This window comes from Rhineura floridana, chromosome 7 (assembly GCF_030035675.1).
Source record: "Rhineura floridana isolate rRhiFlo1 chromosome 7, rRhiFlo1.hap2, whole genome shotgun sequence".
Classification (NCBI taxonomy): Eukaryota; Metazoa; Chordata; class Lepidosauria; order Squamata; family Rhineuridae; genus Rhineura; species Rhineura floridana.
This window is the reverse complement of record NC_084486.1, coordinates 154617395-154637037: the sequence shown is the minus strand read 5'-3', so window position 1 is coordinate 154637037 and position 19643 is coordinate 154617395. Positions and strand designations below refer to the sequence as shown.

General features: G+C 49.4%; 1 protein-coding gene across 5 annotated transcripts in view; it reads left to right on the top strand.

Moving 5' to 3' along the window:
- The window catches only part of ATP13A3 (ATPase 13A3), an 83479-nt gene extending 65346 nt beyond the window's left edge, over window positions 1–18133 (top strand). For 4 of the 5 annotated variants that reach the window (XM_061637645.1, XM_061637648.1, XM_061637644.1 and 1 more), the window contains 8 exons: window positions 1512–1608; window positions 2027–2099; window positions 2613–2790; window positions 5096–5283; window positions 6097–6185; window positions 11398–11478; window positions 12546–12686; window positions 14165–18133. In XM_061637645.1, the coding sequence (XP_061493629.1) occupies window positions 1512–1608; window positions 2027–2099; window positions 2613–2790; window positions 5096–5283; window positions 6097–6185; window positions 11398–11478; window positions 12546–12686; window positions 14165–14362 (1045 nt within the window). In that variant the 3' untranslated portion in view covers window positions 14363–18133. The remainder of the gene's footprint in view (window positions 1–1511; window positions 1609–2026; window positions 2100–2612; window positions 2791–5095; window positions 5284–6096; window positions 6186–11397; window positions 11479–12545; window positions 12687–14164) is intronic. The other variant, XM_061637646.1, reaches the window with a different exon arrangement.
- Window positions 18134–19643: the final 1510 nt, after the last annotated feature.

The following is a 19643-nucleotide window of genomic DNA, read 5'->3' as shown; positions in this document are numbered from 1 at the left end:
CCCTCCGACCGGGCAGCCCCACTGCCAGGGGCTGCTCACAGAGGCTCAGGCTTGTCCTTACGGTAATCAGGGCTGCTGCAAATGCGCTCTGAAAATGAAGCTGGGCTTCTCGGGCTCTGAATTAAATGTTGCCGGTGCCTGGAATCCACAGCTGTATGTTGCTTCCTTTTAATAACATGGTCTTTAGCCCTTTCTTCCATCACAGGGGGAGTTTCGACCCACGTGTCCTAACCCCGAGAGAGAGAGAATGTTTCATGAGGAAAGCCATCCTGTCATTGGCAGCCCTTGAGGGCATTACGGTGGTTTTTTAGGTCACGTGAAATGAGCCGTGTGGTCTCTTCTCTTGCTGAACCGCCTCTGTTGAGGCAGGAACATGCGCTGGCTGCCGAGTTGCACAGTGTGCTCCTGTGCAGGAATGCCAGATGCAAAGACGCCTTGGGAAAGTGCCCTGTTGGCAAAGCTGTTTGTCCCCTGTTCCCTCGGGAAATTCATGGATGCCCCCAAAGCCCACAGGTTGTCTCTGTGCTCTGGGAAAGAGAGGCGTGTTGTGTGGTGCTTGGTGGCATAATATGTGCCCACAAGTCTAAATTCCAGCCTTTCCCTCAGAGTACAAGGGGGAGGTTGATTCTTTTTGCTAGTCCCTGCTTGACAGTATTTTGAAAGGGAAAGATGCAAGTCTCAACACGTGGCCAGAGACTTCTCTATTGGATGCAACATATGTAGGGTGTTGTTGTTGTTGTTATTATTATTATTATTATTATTATATTTAATAGTAATTTGATACCTTGAAGGTCCCCAAGCAACTTACACAATGTTAAAACAAAAATAAAATGTACTGTAGAAACGTAAACAGTAAACAACAAAACAATAGCAATAGCACCCCCAACGCACCCACAGGAAGGTTTGGCAGCATATTAAACAAAACATCATCTCAGTCTATCAAACGCCTGGGAGAAAAGGTATGTCTTTACCTGGCGCTAAAAAAAAGTCAGTGAAGGCGCCAGGCGGACCTCACTGGGAAACATATTCCACAGGCTGGGATCCGTCACTGAAAAGGCCCTCTCCCTTGTCACCACCCTCTGAGCCTCCCTCAGGATCACCTTGTCAAAAGCAGCCCTGGGCAGGCAAGCAGCCTCCTTAATCCCCTTCCATCTCCCACCCCCTGCTATGTGAAGGGAAGGAATAGCTCTGGTGCAGAACAGAGTCACGCCTTCACTTGCCCTGTAGATTTGCCATTGCCATCCATGAGCGAGCAACACTCACGTTGATTGCCCTCTTGCAGCAGGTGGGATTTCTTGTTGCACATGAAAACTTAGCAGCAAGCTCTGGATGTGGTGGGCTCTGCTGTCCATGCCGCTCTGTCCTCTGCTGGCCCCGTTAAGCCTTGAGCAGAGTTCTCCTGAAATGTGTTGGGAGGCTCAGGAAGAAAACCTCCATCCCCAGGCCCTGCATCAGGTGAGCAGCTCTTGGCTTGCTTGGATTGTGTCACTCAGATTTCTTTGTCTTCACAGGGAAGGCCGTGCTGCGCTAATAACGTCCTTCTGCGTGTTTAAATTCATGGCTTTGTACAGTATTATCCAGTACGTCACTGTCACCCTCCTTTACTCTGTGAGTATTTGAGTGTCTTGGTGCAGCCCCTCTCCTCTCCCTGTTTCTGGCTCTGACTTCCACCCCCTTGTCTCCCCCAAACTCTTGCCTCGTACCCTGCGCAGAGTGTGTTGCGTTCTGTCTCTCTCTCTTGCCTCAGCCACAAATGCTGCAAAACAGGTGGTGTTCTGCTATGTCCTACTCAGAGTAGACGCGTTGGAATTAATGAACCTCCAGTTAGTCATATCTGTTAATGTGAATGGGTCTACTCTGCGTAGGCCCCAGACTGAGTAAGTAACTTGCTGAAGTTCACTAGCAATCCTGCAGCAGAGGTGGGATGTGACCTCCCAGGTCCAGAGCAACACTTTCATTGGCAGTCAGAGTGTAAATAAAGCCTACTGTCATCCCCTGTGAAATCCCACTTGTGGTTTCTTTGTAGATCCAGAGCAACTTGGGAGATTTCCAGTTCCTCTTCATCGATCTTGCAATAATTTTGGTGGTGGTCTTCACCAGTGAGTATTGTCTTCCCTTTCTGTGGCCGCCTTTTCCAAATGGGCCAGGTTGGGTCAGCAGGCCTCCTTTCTTCACCAGCCGCATGCGGAATTGCCCTGCAGAAGCGGCTGTGCTTCCCCTTGCTCTGTCTTCTGTTGGCTCCGAGAGGCTTCCAGGGCCCTTTTGCGCCTTCTGGCTCCCCGGGCCCCGTGACTGTGGTCATGTCCCCAGAATAGCAATCAGAAAGATGGATGCAATGAGTGAGTGACTGTTGTGGCTTCAAAACCCAGGATTTCAGCCCCGTGCCGAGTTCTAGTGCACAGTTCCAGTAAAACAAATAAAGCTTCTAGCTGTGAGGAGCAGAGCCTCGGACAACGTAGCCATAGTTCCTTACCAGCCTGTCATGACATGCAGCGTTGTGTCAAAATGGCAACTGTATGCACTTTAAGTTGCCTAATTTATAAACCATTTCGCCTGCTCTGCTGACATGTCTTCATTTTAGCCTTGCTTTTTCCCTCCTCCTCTCTCTGCAGTGAGCCTCAATCCTGCCTGGAAGGAGCTTGTGGCACAGAGGCCGCCTGCCGGTCTCATCTCGGGGGCCCTCCTGTGCTCTGTTCTGTCTCAGATCCTCATCTGCCTTGGCTTCCAGACCCTGGGATTTCTATGGGTCAGGCAGCAGCCCTGGTACGAGACCTGGACCCCACACTCGGAGTAAGTCGCTAAAGGATGTCAAGCCGGGGGAGTGGGGGGATTTCACATAAGATGCCAGTTACACTTTGGAATGGGTAGAGTCTGTTTGCCCTTAACGTGCCCTTAACGTGCAGAATTGCCGTGGGTTACCCTGCCTTTCCTTGTATCTGGATGGATGAGCTTCTTTGTTTCTGTGGCCCTGCCAACGTGCACACCTCTTTTCTTTCCCTGCAACAGCTCTGGGTAGATCTTAATGGGGTGTGAGAGAGAGAGTGAAATGTGTCTTCCAGGATCATGTGTTGTCATCTTTTTTCTTTGTTTAACCACTTGAGGCAGCCTTTCCCAACTAGTGGGCCTCCAGATGTTGTTGGACCACAACTCCCATCTTTCCTGACCATTGGCAATGCTGGCTGAGGCTGATGGGAGTTGTGGTCCGACAACATCTGGAGGCACACTGGTTGGGAAAGGCTGAAGGTTGACACACTGAGGAGTCCTGGAGGGTTTGTTGGGTTATGCAGTGAGAAACTTTGGCTCCAGTCCCTACGACGCTGTGAAGCTCTCTGGGTGGCCTGCTGCAGCGCATTGCTGCTCCTCTTTCCCCACTTTCCTTATAAAAAATCAGATCGGGTCACTTACCGAATGCTTCCTCACTGGGTCGTTAGAACAAAACGAAGTAATCCATGTCTGCTACCTTTTTATTATTACTTCATTAAAAGCACTTCTTGAACAGCTGAATGTTTAAATTCTCTAAGTGTGTACAAAGTACAGACATAAAGAACAGTCAAGTAGCATCATGAAAACAGGTTTCAAAAATTACATTTAGTGATAACAGGGTCCGATATGTCTTTGCCAGACATCTGATGGATGATGCTTCACATGCGGCAGAAGGAAGAGGGGGAATTCCAGAGTGCAGCATAAGTGGATGTCTTGGAGGACACAGTGAGAGAGAGAAACTAAGAGTTAATCAATTCATTTTGCAAAGGAATAAAAATGCTTCAGAAGTAAAAGGCCTACTTTCTCTGTTTTAGATGATGAGAGACACCATCTCAGAAGAGGCATTTTCCAGTCTCTGTATTTATTTATTTAGTGCCCTGCCCTTCCTCCCAAGGGAGCCCAGGGTGCCAGCGGAGGCTGCTTCATTGGGGCAAATGGAGCAGTGCCCCACGAACCTCATAGAATCATAGCATAGTAGAGTTGGAAGGGGCCTACAAGGCCATCGAGTCCAACCCCCTGCTCAATGCAGGAATCCAGATTAAAGCATTCCCGACAGATGGCTGTTCAGCTGCCGCTTGAATGCTTCCAGTGTCGGAGAGCCCACTACCTCTCTAGGTCATTGGTTCCATTGTCGTGTGGCTCTAAGAGTTAGGAAGTTTTTCCTGATGTCCAGTCGAAATCTGGCTTCCTGCAACTTGAGCCCATTATTCCGTGTATTCCGTATTCCTCACTCTGCCCTCAGCCAGCCCCCACCTGCCTGCCCTCTTACCAGCCCAGAGGGTGGCCCTGCCAGTTAGTTCCCCTCTCCTCCTCAGGCACAGAGGCGTGCCTGGCACCTTCGCTGTACAGCTTTTGGCAAGTGCTAAAGAGACCCTTCAGCACTTGAGGTGTCTTTTTCAGGACCTGCCTATTCTTGTGAATGTAATGTGTTTTAACAGTTTATAGCATTACAAAAATTCTATAACGGATGAAGGGCAGGCCATGTTGTTGTTGTTAATAATAATAATCCGTAGTTGTCCTTGTAGAACTCAACAGAGAGGAGGGTGGGGACAAAACTAGAATGAGCAGGTTCTGCCTGCCATAGGTTCTGGCTCTGCCAATCATCATCTCTGGCTCCACCTGCAGTGGGTCTCGCTGCCTCTCCCCCCCCACCCCCCAAGGAACATCGCCCATCGCTGCTCCTGAGATGGTACCTCTTGCCATCCACAGCTTTTAGAAGTAGTAATAGTAGTAGGAATTTAAAAAATTGTCCAATTAATTGGGGCACCTCTGTTGTTGTTAAAAATGTTTTTTTTATTGATGGAGCTAACATATTAATAAATTAAATGTTGCAGCCCTCAAAATAATATATAAATAGACCAAGAGAATGTAGGGCGGAGGTGCTAGCAGCTCTCTGGGCTGACTGCAGCCTGGGCCTCACAGGTTCTTCTCTTGCTACCGAGAGACAAAGGGAGGGTGGGTGTGTTTGTGTCTCTGCTTTCTGTGGGCATGGGCGGCCTGGTGCTTCTACAGGGTGGCTGACAAGTTGAGAGATGGCTGCTCGTTGATTAACCCCTCTGCGTGGGATGGAAGGCAGGCTCTAATTCCATGTTACCGGACATGTGTGTTGCAGCGCGTGTGACGTGTCGAGAGCCCCCTTTGCCAACGCATCGCAGGACAAGAATGAGTCTGTTCACGACGAGCACAACATCAGGAACTACGAGAATACGACTGTGTTCTTCATCTCCAGCTTCCAGTACCTCATTGTCGCCGTTGCCTTTTCTAAAGGGAAGCCCTTCAGGCAGCCTTGCTACAAAAACTGTACGTGCCCTTCCGGTGCTTCCTTGGGTGGCAGTGGGGCTGGGCGAGTTGGATGGGAGGGTGGAGAGGGCGGCTGTGCCGGGCAGCACAATCTGAGCAGTAGCAGCAGTTGGATGGCAAAGCGTTTCCTGCAGGCATTCCCACACTCAGCAGGTTTTAGTGCCCTTGCAGATGAGGTGCTGCTTTGGATTAATAGCATGCGTTCTGTAAGGAGAAGCAGTGGTGTGCTGTCGTCACTGCTGGTAAGACTGCTTGAATCAGAAGCGGGGGAAATGCTGTGGGGTTAGAGGTGCAGGAAGGAGCAGGGAAAATCACAGAATATTAGCCAATGAATAGGTTGCTAAACAATTCCTCTCTGGATTGGTGGCCGTTGCTGGAAACTGCTTGAGGGAGGAAGAGCGCTGCTCTTGCGCTCAGGTCCTGCTTATGGGCTTCCCATAATGGGCATCTGGCTGGCCCCTGAGAAGAGGATGGTGGACTAGAGGGGCCCCCTGTGGCCCGGTCCAGCTGCTTCAGTGCCCTTCTTACAGAGTTAGGTCTTGGAAGGCTTCCATTGGGCAGGGCAGAGGAATGGTGCCTCCATGAAGGAGGGAGAGGAGTGGGGTGGGGTTTTTGATGCCCTCCTGCCTTCACTGCATGGCTGGCAGGAAGGAGAAGCCCCTGCTTGTAGAGTCAGCGACAGGCACCAGGGTTCGGTAAACAGGCTCTGGGAGATGTTCTCCTCGCGTCTTCATCCTTTTACAAAGGGAAACGGCAGCAAGTTGCAAGTGTTATGATGTCTTCCCCCCTCCCATTTCTCTGTCTCCTTTACAGATCTCTTCGTGGTTTCTGTCATTGTTCTTTATGCCTTCATACTTTTCATCATGTTGCACCCAGTGAAGTCCATTGATTGGTTCCTTGAGGTATGTCTAAAACAAACTGTTACCTGCCCTCCACTTTTCCATGTAAGCCCCATGAGTCCTCCAAACCATTGCTCGAGCCAGTCTCATCTGCTGAGGCTCCTTTTGGCTTCTACCTCTGCTCCCTGCAGAGCCAAAGCAGGGCTTGCCCTAAACCAGAATGCAAAAGAAGAATTAGGAAAGGATCTGCAGCTTCTGTAGAGCCAGAAACCACCAGAGCTGATCTCTGGTGCACTGCATGATAGCCACACAGCAGTTTTTGCCTTCAGTTGCTGTATGTCCAAAGGGAACGTCTTGAGGACAGCTGGATGGGCTCAAGGGAACCTTCACTGTGGGCCAGCAAGAGCTGGTCCATGAGGGCGAATGGGGCGCTGCCCGTCAACTTCAGTCCTCCCTCAGCCAGGCACTGCCTGCTTGCCTTCTTCCTTTTCTGGCTGTATGTGCTATTTGGCTCCAGCTACTGTCGGTCTCCTTGTCTCCCATCCTGCCAGTCCGAATGATGGGCCCCAGCCGCCACTGCTGTGGACTAGTCTGTACTTTGCCACGACTGCATTTCCAGCATGCCAGCTGGTGGGGAACTGGGGTTTCTGTCATGATGAAAAGCCTCTCTGAAAGGACTGACACTCTGCTTAGTAGTCCATTTGGCTGCCTTTTTCAGTGTGGAAAACACAATTTTCCTAGCCAGCTCATGCACGTAACCACTTCGGGTTATTACACTCTAGCAGCCCAGGCAGGAAATCTCTATGGTTAATTTGAATGCTCCTCCTCCTTTCCCTGTTGGCGTCTCAGTTTCAGTTTTGGTTTCCTGCCAGGCCATTTGTTCCTTCTCTGTTTTTGTTGTTTGCTATAACATTTTCTGTTTTTCCTTCACCTTTTTTACTTCAACTTCAGCATTTCTCCTTCACTTCTAGCTATATAAATAAAAATTAAAATCTTTTACTTCCAGCTTTCTTTCTCCCCATCTTCCCCCATTCCTCCTGTTTATGAGTCTGTGGGAAAGCTGGAAGAAGTGGTGGCTCCTTGCAAGAGGAGCCAGAGGATCTTAGAGAAAGCAGCAAAAGCTACAGCTAAACCAGCACTTCTGTCACAGGGACGCTGCCACAGAGTTGGCCTAATTGCAGCAGGCAGCTCTTTCAGAGGGCAATCAAGCCGGCTCTTCAGCGATCCCCAAGGGAGACGCTCCAGAGCCAGAGGGGAGGGGGAGCGCCTCTATGTAAGAACAGTTCCCCCCACCGCCGCCTTCCAACATGAGCGTGCGCTCTCAGTTTCAGAGGTGAAAGCTATTACCACTGATGACTGCCAGAGGCCCTCAGTGGACCGCATGGATTTGTTTGTTTATTTATTAAATTTATATCCCACCCTTCCTCCCAGAAGGAGCCCAGGGCAGCAAATAAAAATACTAACAGCACTTTAAAACATCTTTAAAAAATACTTTAGATCATATTAAAACAAAATATCTTAAAAACATCTTAAAAAGAAATTCCAGCACAGATGCAGACTGGGATAAGGCCTCTACTTAAAAGGCTTGTTGAAAGAGGAAGGTCTTCAGTAAGCGCTGAAAAGGTAACAGATGGCGCCTGTCTCATATTCAAGGGGGGGGATCTCCAAAGGGGAGGTGCCACTGCACTAAAGGCCTGCTTTCTACGTTGTGCAGAACGGACCTCCTGATGAGATAGCACCCTCATCTGTGATCAAATCATGGATGAGTGTAGTCTTGTGCCCCTTCGGGAGAGCTGCTCTCTGTGTTATACCTTTGGAATTGATTAGGCCCTTTCCTTCCACCCAAGGGGTTGTGGATGTGGGGCTCAGAATTGAAAACCCCAAGCCTCCCTTGTTTCCAGGCTCTGTCACGGCTATTAAAGAGGCCCTTGGTGAATGGCGGCACTCCCCTTCCTCCCCCCCGGCACAGGCAGAAAGCCAGGAAGGCTAAAAGCAGATCCCCAGAAAACTCCTTGGGGCTACCCCGGGGGACTCCACCTCTGCCCGGGATGCCTGGCAGTGGAAGGGTGCAGAGTGCCCCAGCGCACCAGCTGTGGGCCGCAATAGGGTCCACTAGTGAGAGCAGAGGTTGATCTTCCTGTTCCAGATGTTAACCCTGCGGAGACTTCTGTACTCTTCAAGCCCACCCTTAGTGAGGTGCTTGAGGGGGAAGTGGGACGGTGGAGCCCCATGCCTGACTAGGAAGGGCTCCCCCCTTGCTCCAGAGCCTTCACAAAGGACAGGTTATGAGCCACTTTTCCAGAAATCCCTTCCTGCCTTAGGAGTAAAACATTCAAAACAGTACCAGAGGAACCCCCCCTTCAAGGGGTTGCGGTTCTTCCGCTCTTGGTGATCCCTTCTAAGCCAGTGGTTCTCACACTGTGCTCCACAGCACACTGGTGCGCCGCAAGAGGCAACTAGGTGTGCCGCGAATATTATGGAAGTATATTTTAAAAATGAGAAGAAACCCATTTGTATAGAGATTTATTACATCCATGATCAATTAATATGTATACTTAAACTTTGTACACAAAGTGCGCCAGAAAATCTTTGTTTTACAGCGCGCCACGAAGCAGAAAAGTTTGAGAACCACTGTCCTAAGTCCACCCCATCACAATAGCAGGATGGAACACCCCTTTAACCAGTAAGAAACCCACCACATTCACCACTGTGCTAACGTAACATGTAGGGCGGTTGCCTCCCTCTCTTGGGGACCAGGGCTTGCCTTATGTGGATCTCCCAAAGAATAGCTGATGCGGGCCTGGATGCTACCAAACCATTCAACTTATTGTGTAAATTAATGACAGCCCAGGAGTTTATCAGATGCTTCCCTAGTTGCGTTGATTTTTACAGCTAGGAATGTGGTCACTAGCATGGTTGCTAGGAGAGCCTTTTGGTTAACTTATTGGATAGCTGGCAATACTTCTAGAAATAATCTGGCTCCATTCAAAGGATTCAATCTGTTTGCGGAAGAAAAATTTAAGTGAAACCCTAGTTGAGACAAAAGACCAAGGAAAAGCTATGCCTTCGCCCCCAAAAGTTGATCAGTGTCCTAATGAAAGCCCTTACTCCTTTTGCCCCCAGGACCTGAGCGCCTTGGCCATTCGGGGCGGCCTCTACATTTTTCATATGGACAGAGTGATACTCAGAACTGACCCTTCTTACATTCCTTCACATTCTTCCATTCATAGCTCTGAGGAACTGATCCTCCCTTCCTTTTGCCCTACCCCTCACGTCCGTCAGAAAAATTATGGCACAAATTGGATGTGAAGATGTGAAAATACACATTAAGTGCAAGAAGGCATTTAGACTAACCACTAGCCTATTTGTTTCCTTTCACGCTTCCTGCATGGGAAAGAAACGATGGCCATGTGGATTCAGGCCGGTATTGGCCTAGCCTGTGAATTCCAGCACCTTCAGGCTCCCAGTCACGTCTCGGCTCACTCCACCAGCAGCCTTGGCATTAGCAACTAATACTAGATTGCAGGAATGCGCAGAGCAGCTATCTGGGCAACGCCACCCACATTTACTAGACACTACAAAGCGGACACACATGCTTCAGCTGAAGTGGCCTTTCAGCGCCGTGTCCTGCAGTCAGTAATACCCTCACAGTGAGTGGAAGTGCAGATTCCCACCCAAAACGAACTTAAGCTGTGGTGAGTCCCAGAGTGGCTACGTGGGTGAGTCTGCTAGTAAAATGGAGCATGGGTCACTTACTGTGAAGGGGCCTTTTCTCGCAGATGAAACCCATACAGCCACGCCACGCCCTGTTCTCATCTGCTCAGTGCGGCAACCCATCGGCTCTTACGGTTAGGATGAGGGGGTTTCATGTTTCTTGTGGGCGTGGCTTGGTTTCTGTGTTCTTTCCAAAGTTTAGCGCCACAGGTGCACACAGTCTTTGGGCATGGCCAGCATGGAACAGAGGAGGTGCCGAGAGGGAAGGGAACATTCAGATTAACAATGGAGATTTCCTGCCTGGGCTGCTAGAGGATTATAACTCTATTATGGGTCTACTATGGGTTTGGTCTGCTAGGAAACGCCCTTTCACAGTAAGTGACCAACGATCCATTCTGACCCAGGTTCAGAAGCGATACAAACAAGGGCAGCAGCTGTGGTCAGAACCTGCCACAGAACCACCTGGTCCCTTATCTCCACATGTAGTCCTTCCAGACATTCATGATTTTGTCTCCTCGCATGGTTTGCGTTAACTTGCCCTCTTTCAAAAAAAAGCCTGCTTGGCCCTAAGGTTGTGTTTGGAGCAGGGGAAAGTTAAAACATTCAGAAGCAGCAGACACATTTATTTCATGTTTATCCTGCCTTTACTTGAAGGCGTTCAGCGTAGCATGATGGGGAAGGATGGTGGCCTGCAGAAATTTTCATAAAGGCTAAAACTGGCACACACATTAAGTATATAACACCCCCTGCACCCCCCTCCTAACCCGAGCCATTAAGGCTTCTCAGAGAACTCCAAAACGGGTTGGAAATTCACCTCCCCCCCCCCCAAGAAAAGCCACATTCCCTTGGGGGTTGCATGCTGGCAGTGTCCAGAGCCACGGCCCTGCCCTTCCTTGCTCAATCCACACATGCACTCACTCCGTTTTCTCTCTCTCTCTCTCTCCCCTGCCAGACCCTCTCCTTGATCCTGCCAGCCTTGCTTCTCTTCTTCCCCAGATCATTGCAAGTTGTAGGGGAAGGAACCCAGAGCTCTGGAAAGGGCAAGTCCCAGGGGTCCATCCTGGTCCACCACCAGGTTTGCTTCCCTGACCAGGTTTTTTAAAAGAACAATGATGGCAAAACCCTCCCGAGCAGAGCCTGAGTATGAGAAAGATGGCTGCTCTGTTTGGATCAGGTCTGTTGGGCAAGAGCGTCGTGTTCTGCAGGGCCCTAAAGGCCAAGGCTCTTTGGAGGAAGGGGATGTATTGAAGATGGGGGCCTGTTCTCTCTCCCTTGAGTTGCTGAAACTTTAAACATAGTAGCCAGTGGCATGCAGAACTTGGAAGGTGCCTTAACGTGGTGCCTGTGCAGGGTAAGGCTGGACTTGAAACCTCCGTGGTCACCTATCACATGAGGTGGGTAAATAAAAGCATCTTCAGAACCATTGTGTGGGCCACTGACCTGGAATGTTCTCTCAGAGTGTGTGAACGGGTTGACTCGCTATCTGCTGCCGCTGCTGCTGCAGATCCTACCTCTGCACACCTTCTACACACGTGTGTGTTTGTGTGTCTTTGTTTCGCAGCTGGTCTGTGTGCCACATCACTGGCGAGTCACAATTCTCCTCATCATTGTCATCAATGCCGTTGTATCAATTCTGGTGGAGGTAAGTCATTTGGGGCTTTGAGCATTTCCCCCCGTCAGGTTGGAAGCAAAGACAGCATGTTTTCTGCTTAAAATCTGAAACCAGGTGTTATAATTTGCACAAAGTTAGTTTGCACTTTATTAATTCTCACGGAAGCCATGTGAAGGGGTGGGGTGGGGGTCTGTCGTTAAATATCTCTTTTGTAAATGTGAATGAATGTTCTGGGCGGAGAGTTGTGGTGGTGGAATAAAACAGACCCTGTGAGGTGTCCCAGCTATGTAACTTGAGCATATTTGCATCATTTTTCTGCATTGGACTCTTTGCCCAAGAAGGGTTCCGGGGGGGGGAGTGCACTTGAAGCTCCCCCCCATCCTCTTCAGTCACCTCCTCTCTCTGGCTTCCAAGGTTTCTGCCACCATGGCTCACATTTCAAGCATATATGTGCAGCCAAGGTGGCTAGAAACTTGGTTAGTCTTTTTTCAAAAATTGAAAGTGGGGACTTTCTGTTCCCTGGACCACATTCTGGATTTCTTCTGTGCTCCCAGAAAATGTTGGTCTGCTCTGTGCAGGCTCATGGCTACGTCTGAGCTTGTGTCAAGTGCACCCACCCTGATGTGATCTGTAGGACAACCCACACCTGAAGTGGAGTTGAGTGGATTAAAGCGTCACATGGACAACTGTCTGTCATAGCACCCTCGGCACAGTTATTGGAAAACATCAGACTGATCAAACCAGGGTTTGCATAAGATAGCACAATCCTCAATCCAGATCTGACCAGCGGTACTTAAGATAGTTTTGGGATTGGTCCCCAAACAGGAGGTCTCCTTCCTGTTGAGGAAGGAGCGGCAGCAGCAGCTGTTTCCATGATGCTTATGAAAGAGAATCCATCCACGCCTCTCCCCCCTCCCCTTTAAAAGAGCAAAAAAGCAGAGCATTTGCTGTCTCGCTGTTAACCTAACCTTGCCACACTGTAAGACCGCTGAGCCACTCTTTTCTGCCGTGACTTTGCTGTTGTTTATGAAGTTCATACTAACCCTGAATGATCACTGGTCTTCTTGATTCTCCCTGCTCCCTGGAACACGCCACAGAATTTCCTCCTTGACACGGTCCTTTGGAAAGTTGTCTTCAGCCGAGACAAGCGAGGGGAATACTGCCTTGGCTCCTCCTCCTCCTCCTTCATCACCACCTCTTCCTCCTCCTCCTCCTCCTCCTCCTCCCACCCATCGCAGGTTGGAACTCTGTGCTTTACTCTCTCTCTCATTCAAGCATGCCGCCATCAATGTTGTTACCTGTGCCAAAGATTCTGGGTGGGGTGGGAGGCTTTGCTGAGTTGGCCAGCCTTCCCCAGCCCTGGCACCCTCCGGGGCCCTGTGGGCTGCACAGAGCTTGGAAAAGTTACTTTTTTGAACTACAACTCCCATCAGCCTCAGCCAGCATGACCACTGGATTGGGCTGGTGGAAGTTGTAGTTCAAAAAAATAACTTCCAAGCTCTGGGGCTGCAGCCCCATCAGTCCCAGCATCAATGCAGCCCACGCTGGCTGATGGGAGTTGTAGTCCAAACCATCTGGAGGGCCACCAGATGGGGGGGGCTTTCCTTCCTCCTGAGAACTCCTGTGAGTTGGTGGTTGAGTTTAAACATTCCCATTATAATACCCACTGAAGACCAGGTGGATGTGATGGAAGGTGGGGTATGGTCAGTGTGAGGTCTGTTCCCATCCATAGTTCTCTTTCTTGTATCTTTCCCTCCCTTCAGAAAGCTCAAGATGGCATATGTGTGAGTCACAATAACCCTGCGAGGTAGGTTAGGGTGAGAGAGTGGGGTTGGCCCAGGGTCTCATTCAAGGCTTTTGGGCTGCCCCCTTCTAGCCCAGCACTGTGGTTTCCTCCCCAATGCAAGGGACAGCCAGGCAGATCTTAGGACACCCATTGGGAGAATGAGAAGAGGGTATCCCTTTGAGAGGAAGGACTGCATGCTTTGAGTGGATTCCTGCACTGAGTAGGAGGTTGGACGCGATGGCCTTCTAGGCCCCTTCCAGCTCTGCCCTTCTAGGCCCCTTCCAGCTCTGCCCTTCTAGGCCCCTTCCAGCTCTGCCCTTCTAGGCCCCTTCCAGCTCTGCCCTTCTAGGCCCCTTCCAGCTCTGCCCTTCTAGGCCCCTTCCAGCTCTGCCCTTCTAGGCCCCTTCCAGCTCTGCCCTTCTAGGCCCCTTCCAGCTCTGCCCTTCTCTGAACTCCTCCTGGGGGTAGAAGCTAGCGAGGCCCATCAGAGACAGACTTGATTGCATTTTCTGTTGTTGGATTGATCCAACACAGCCAAGCTTCACTGCTCTGAAGCCAAGCGCAGGAACTGTGACCTGCAGCCACAGGTCTGCTCTCAACTGAGCTGCTGAAATACTGCAAACCTGATACATGTATATATGCCAGAAAGGCCCCCTCGTGGCTTGACTGACATGCCAGGCAGCGTGGTCAGAGATGTGGTTCCTTTCTGCGCAGCCACCCCCACCCCCTCCTCTTCCATGCTGTTGCTGCTCCACGATCACCACTACTGCCATGTCCGCCGGCAGCGGCAGGGTGTGGCTCCTTCACACACCCACACGTGTTTTTGCACTGGTGCCCTGAGGGACTCCTGCCTCACTCACTGGGGGCGTTCTAGGCAGCTGTAAGCCAGAGTAGACCTCTTGTGCCCCATCATCTCCGTCATTCCTGCAGGGGGTGTTGGAGCGCTGCCGAGGGTGTGCCATTCCCTCTCTGCTGGGCTGCAGGAAGAAGCCTCCAAAAGCCAAATACATGCACCTGGCGCAGGAGCTGCTGGTGGACCCCGAGTGGCCGCCCAAGGCCTGCACGACGACAGAGGCCAGAGCCTCAGCCCACGAGAACGGCTCCTGCCAAATCATCACCGCAACGTAGCAGTGGACTGAGCACGTTCATTCCGGACTGCTGGGCTGGCCCCACTTTGCTGCCTTGGAGACAGACCTTTCTACAAGCGATGCAAAATGTTGGTGTTTTTTCAGCTGGCTTCCCAGAGCTTTGTTCCATCAGCCAGTTCTATGTTCGATAAATACTTTGGGGCCCTTCAGGGGATCTCTGGGTTCAGGGCAGGCAAGCCTTTGATCTTTGATGAAACAAAGGTTGTTCCTCCTGCCTGCAGTTGGACTGCAGGACTCTCAAAGTAAGACGATGAAGGCTGTGAGTCGCTTCCACCACCATTCCTATCAGGGCGAAAGTGTTTGCCCAAACTTGGTGCTAGATTACACTAGTCCGACTGTGTCAGCGTAGAATGCCCTACGTAGCCTAGCCCAGCCTCACTGCACAGAGAAGGAGCTGGACGTCATGGCTGGTCTCCAGATGCCTTGCCCGTTTCCCCCTCAGCTGGAGGAAGGAAGAACAGTGCCCCCTCTTGCCTCCCCCTGTGCCCTGGCCTGGCCCTCCCAGCTTCCAACTCAGCTGAGCCTGGGCTGCAGGCTCTGTGAAGGAAAGATGCAAAGGATCCACGCTTGCTCGCCCTTGATCAAAGCCTCCACATCCTGCACAAGTGCTTTAAATCTGCTGAGGCCGCTATAGACCCCAGACTTGTCTGTGTGTTGTGTGTGAGCACGCAAAAGGAGCACACACGCACACACACAGTTGCTAGTGGGGTAAATGCAGGTGAAACATTGAGCAACTCCAAGGTCGCAGATGTCAATTGGCCTCTTTCTACTTTCTGGATAAGCGGAGGGTGCCTTGACCCCAGTGGCTGCACCTTCATCTTCCCACCATGAGGTGGTGCTACAGGGGCCTTCATGAGATGGCCGAGGTGATGGCCACTGTTCCGTAGCAGCAGGGGGGATGCACAACGGAAGCTCTTAGTAGCAGGAAGAGTCCCAATTCTTACCCAGTGCAGGCACGCCTGTCTCCCTTGAGACAGACGCCCACATGTGCACCCACTGCCACCCTTAATACAGGGGCTTTGGGTTTAAAGCTCTGTGTGTGCACATGAGTCCAAGACAGAGCACCAAATCCAGGGGACCCTGATCTGTGCTGAGGGTGGGATAGGAGGTGGGGATGGTGCTCTTTGGCTTGGTCCAAAATGTCTCTGTGCCTGTAAAACCTTCAAAAAGGAATAGCCCCCCACTGACTGCATCTCTTTTGGATGGCAACTAAACAACAATACTGTAACTTCTGTCGTTTTATACCTCAACGGAAAAGACTGGGCGTGTTGGGGAGACAGGATGAGAGGCCGGAGGCCAGGATGCACCAGCATCTTGCAGGAGAGGAAACGGCCCAAGGCGTGGGCTATGCCAGGCCCTCCCGCTCTCCTGGCTATAGAGTCCTGCTTCCCGCTCCTCTTCCTGTGTCTCGTAGGGCCTGGTCCACAAGAGTGCAAATGCTTTTGGCCCCGCCTGTTCCCTTTGTGAGCGGCTGTGCTCTGCACTGCCTGCCAGCTGCAGGCCTTTCCCAGACACAGAGCGCTTGGTTTGCAGTCTCTCATTCTCACAATGGTGCTAAATCGTGGAGGAAGGTTGGGATTTGGAATTCTAACACCTCAGGGTGCCTACGAATCTGCTGTCCCTGGCGAAGGTTGGCTGCTGTTGAGTTTTGTATCAGCCCAAGGTGGGAAGGAGAGGAGCCTGTTGAAATCATTTCCCCTGCCATACTTAAAATATATCCAGTTATTTTATTTCAGTAGAAGACATTAATGAAGCTATGCATCATTTGACCTTGGAACTGTGACTTGCAAGCACTTCGTCTAATTGTACAGTAACCATGTGTGCTTGTGTGTGTGAGAGAAGAGTGTTTTGTGGACAGAAAGATGCAGGGGAGAGCCTTGATCACTTGTGTCTTTCACACCGTGTTGCGTGTTGTGCTTCTTCCCCCACATTTCCCATTAAAAAAACTGCTGGGAAGCAAAAATGAGGGAATATTATGGACAGCCTAGGATCTTGGAGCAGGGGAAAGCAATTTGTAATGGGGGGGTTGGGAAAAAGAAGGAAGCTGGCCCTTGGGAGCTTAATGTGGATTTGCACTGCGTCAGCTGTGCAGAGGGTTCCCAGCACCTCTGTGAAATTCCCAGAAATCCCTGCATCGTTCCTGTTGAGTTGAGTTTGAAAGGAAGGTTTGTCTTCTCACGTCTGCAGGAAGTGGCTGGCATCTTAACTCTGGTTCCACCATGCTGGAAAATTCAGCTTGCACACCAGATTTCTGAGTGGGTGACTTTTTTTAAAAAAAGACTCCTTTTCTTGTTGAATCTACCTTGAAAGCTTGTGAATTCAGGTGAACAAAACTTTAATGGGCCCCTTCAGCACTCTGCTGAGGTCTGTCTTTTATCTTTCTGCAGCGAAGTCCAGTGTCACAATGATAACTTGGATTCAGTGTTCCTTATTAAATTATTTGTGTTTTGCAGACCTAAAATCTAAATTCGTTCATTGTTGTGTTAGGACTGTAAATAAGGCCAATTAAATATTATTAATTTTATTTTTATTATTATTATTATTTATGCACATACCTAAAGGACTAGCTCAAGAAAACAGCAACTGTTGCTTAAAAAAGATAACCAGATTTTTTAGATGATATCTCCCGGAGGGTTGTTTTTAAAGCTTTGCTTTCCCATGATAATGAATTGTAGCTGTATAGGATCTTCGGGTGTCTCCCCCCCATCTGTCGAACCATTCTCCTCTCTCTTGGTGTGTGCAGTGCTGGTGATGGAGGGACACGTGGTGCACATCTCTTGCCAGCTGTGCAAACAGACAGAGCCTCACGTCTCTGGGGAGCTGTTTGCCCCAGGAGAGTGGCCACTGGTGGTTGCTTCTGAGGAAAGTGCACGTGGCACTTTGCTCCCTCCCTCCCCACCCCCAGACTGTCGTCAGGCCCCCTGGCATTCGTCTTCCAGCCTTCAGGATGGAGCCTGCATGGTAGGGTGTGGGGGTGTCCTTTTCGATATTGGAGCGCTAAAATTCTACTGTAAAATATGGTGCAAATAATGCTTGATTAGAAAGTGGCAAAAGCAGCTACTAAACAAAGATTTCATTTCTTACTGCAGTCTTTAAATTGGAAACTTAACAAATTGCACTCGTTTTTAATTTATTTTTTTTAAGTAGAGTGTTTATGAAGATTGCGCTGATCAGTTTACTCTAACTGGATGAGTTAGTCTACTGTAGTATTATGTCTGTATATACAGTATCCGTATTAAAGAGATGAATCCTCTTTCTCAATGCTGCAAGTTCTTTCTTCTTAAATGCCTTCCTTGATTGTATCAGGTCTTGAGACTGTAGAAGAGCTTCATGATTTTATCCGTCAAAAATCCAATTCTAAAGTTAAATGTTTGTATATTTGATGAAAATATTTATTTAATGGCTTCTACATGCTATATATGCCATATAATGTCAGCCTTTTAAAATAACTATTTCCAATGAACTTCCAAACCCTCGGATAGATTATGTAGCCCCGCCTCCAAATCCTCCTCAGGTTAAGTCATGCCATTGCTTGACAGGACCCCATTGTCTTAGAATGTTCTAGAAATTAGAAATTTATCTTTTTGTTTAAGGAGTGACTCTGCATCTTCCTACATAAAACATGTTTTTTGCTGCTTTTATAATGGTACCCAGTTGTAATAAAGGCATTTTTGTGAAATTGTACATAGTAAATAGCCTTGTAAACTTTTTTTGTGATTTAACCTATTTGAAATAAAAACGTGATTCGCTTGCCCTTTCTTCTTTCTGCGGCTGGGTGCCTGTCATTCATTCATGAAACCACTCCTTCATTTTCTCCCTTCCCTTCCCTAGCTCAGCCAGGACTTGGCTCAGATGCTCAAGTAAGGTGGAACTATTTCAAGAGATGTTCCTCAAGAAGGAAAAAATTAAAATTTGGTCATTTCCCCTTCAAGAAGGTTTTGGAGTTATTTTAGAGGCGCTGTACCAGGTACTGCAAATAATATGTGCATCACAGATCAGGAAAATCCCAAAAGAATCCATCTGCATTGCAGGTCATGATGGATGAAACAACTGTTCCTCCGCTCTACTGGAGCAGCTTGATTCTGTCTTGCCAGGTGCGGCATAACTGAAGAACTTTGCCACATAAAGGCAGCCTGGATGTTAGGTGTTCATTTTGCATTGTTTTAAAACTTCTCTCCAGTTATTTTTGTACTGTTGTTTTTGTGGTATGTGTGTAAACTGCCTTGACACATTGTGCAAAAGGTTATTCAATAACAGTAACTAACTGGCAAATTTAAAAAGCATTGTGTTGCCAGGAGCTGATGCCATTATTCACCAAAGCGTTCTTGACTAGAGTGTGAAATTTCTGGACTGCTCATTAAAACACGCAAACCCTTGCCCCAAGCCAGCCTCCCTGCCTGAAGACAGAAAGGTGGCCAATCCAACACCCAGTTCTTAAGACGGAGTCTGGGGGAGATGTGGAAGCACCAGCCTCCCACTCTGGAGGGATCAGAGCACCTGGAGAAGATCCAGGTTCAGTCCCAGTGGCAGCATCTTCAGGCAGGGCTGCGAGAAACCCCATTCTGAGACCCTCAAGAGCTGCTTCCAGTCAGTGTCGGCAATGTGGAGCTAGACTACTAGTCTGAGGCAGTAGATTAAGGCAGTTTCTGCTGTTTTAATTGGGCTGATCTGGATGAAATGGCAGAATGCTTCCTTAATGAAAAGTTGCAAACCATATAGATAAGGAAAATGAGTGTTGCTCTTGGAAAACAGTAAGATGGTCTCGTAAGAACATAGGAAGAGGCTGCTGGATCCGGCCAAAGGGGCCCATCTGGTCCAGCATCCTGTTCTCTGAAGTGGCCAGACAGATGCCTCAACCGGATGCCCACAAGCAGGACCTGAGCGCAGGAGCTCTGTCTCCTCCTGCGGTTTCTGTCAACCATGGAGGCAGGGCAGAGCCATCATGGCCAGTAGCCATGAGAGCCTTTTCCTCCATGAATTTCTCTAATCCTCTTAAAGCCATCCAAGTTGGTGGCCACCACTGCCTCTTGTGGGAGTGGAATAACTATGTTCTGTGTGAAGAAGTACTTCTTGTGTCTGTGCTGAATCTTCTCTAAACTAAAAAGCCTTAAATGCTGCAACCTTTCCTCATAGGGGAGTCAATCTATCCCCCTGGTCATTTTGGTTGCCCTTTTCTGAACCTTTTCCAGCTCTACAATGTCCTTTTTGAGATGAGGCGACCAGAACTGTACCCAGTATTCCAAATGCGGCTGCACCATAGA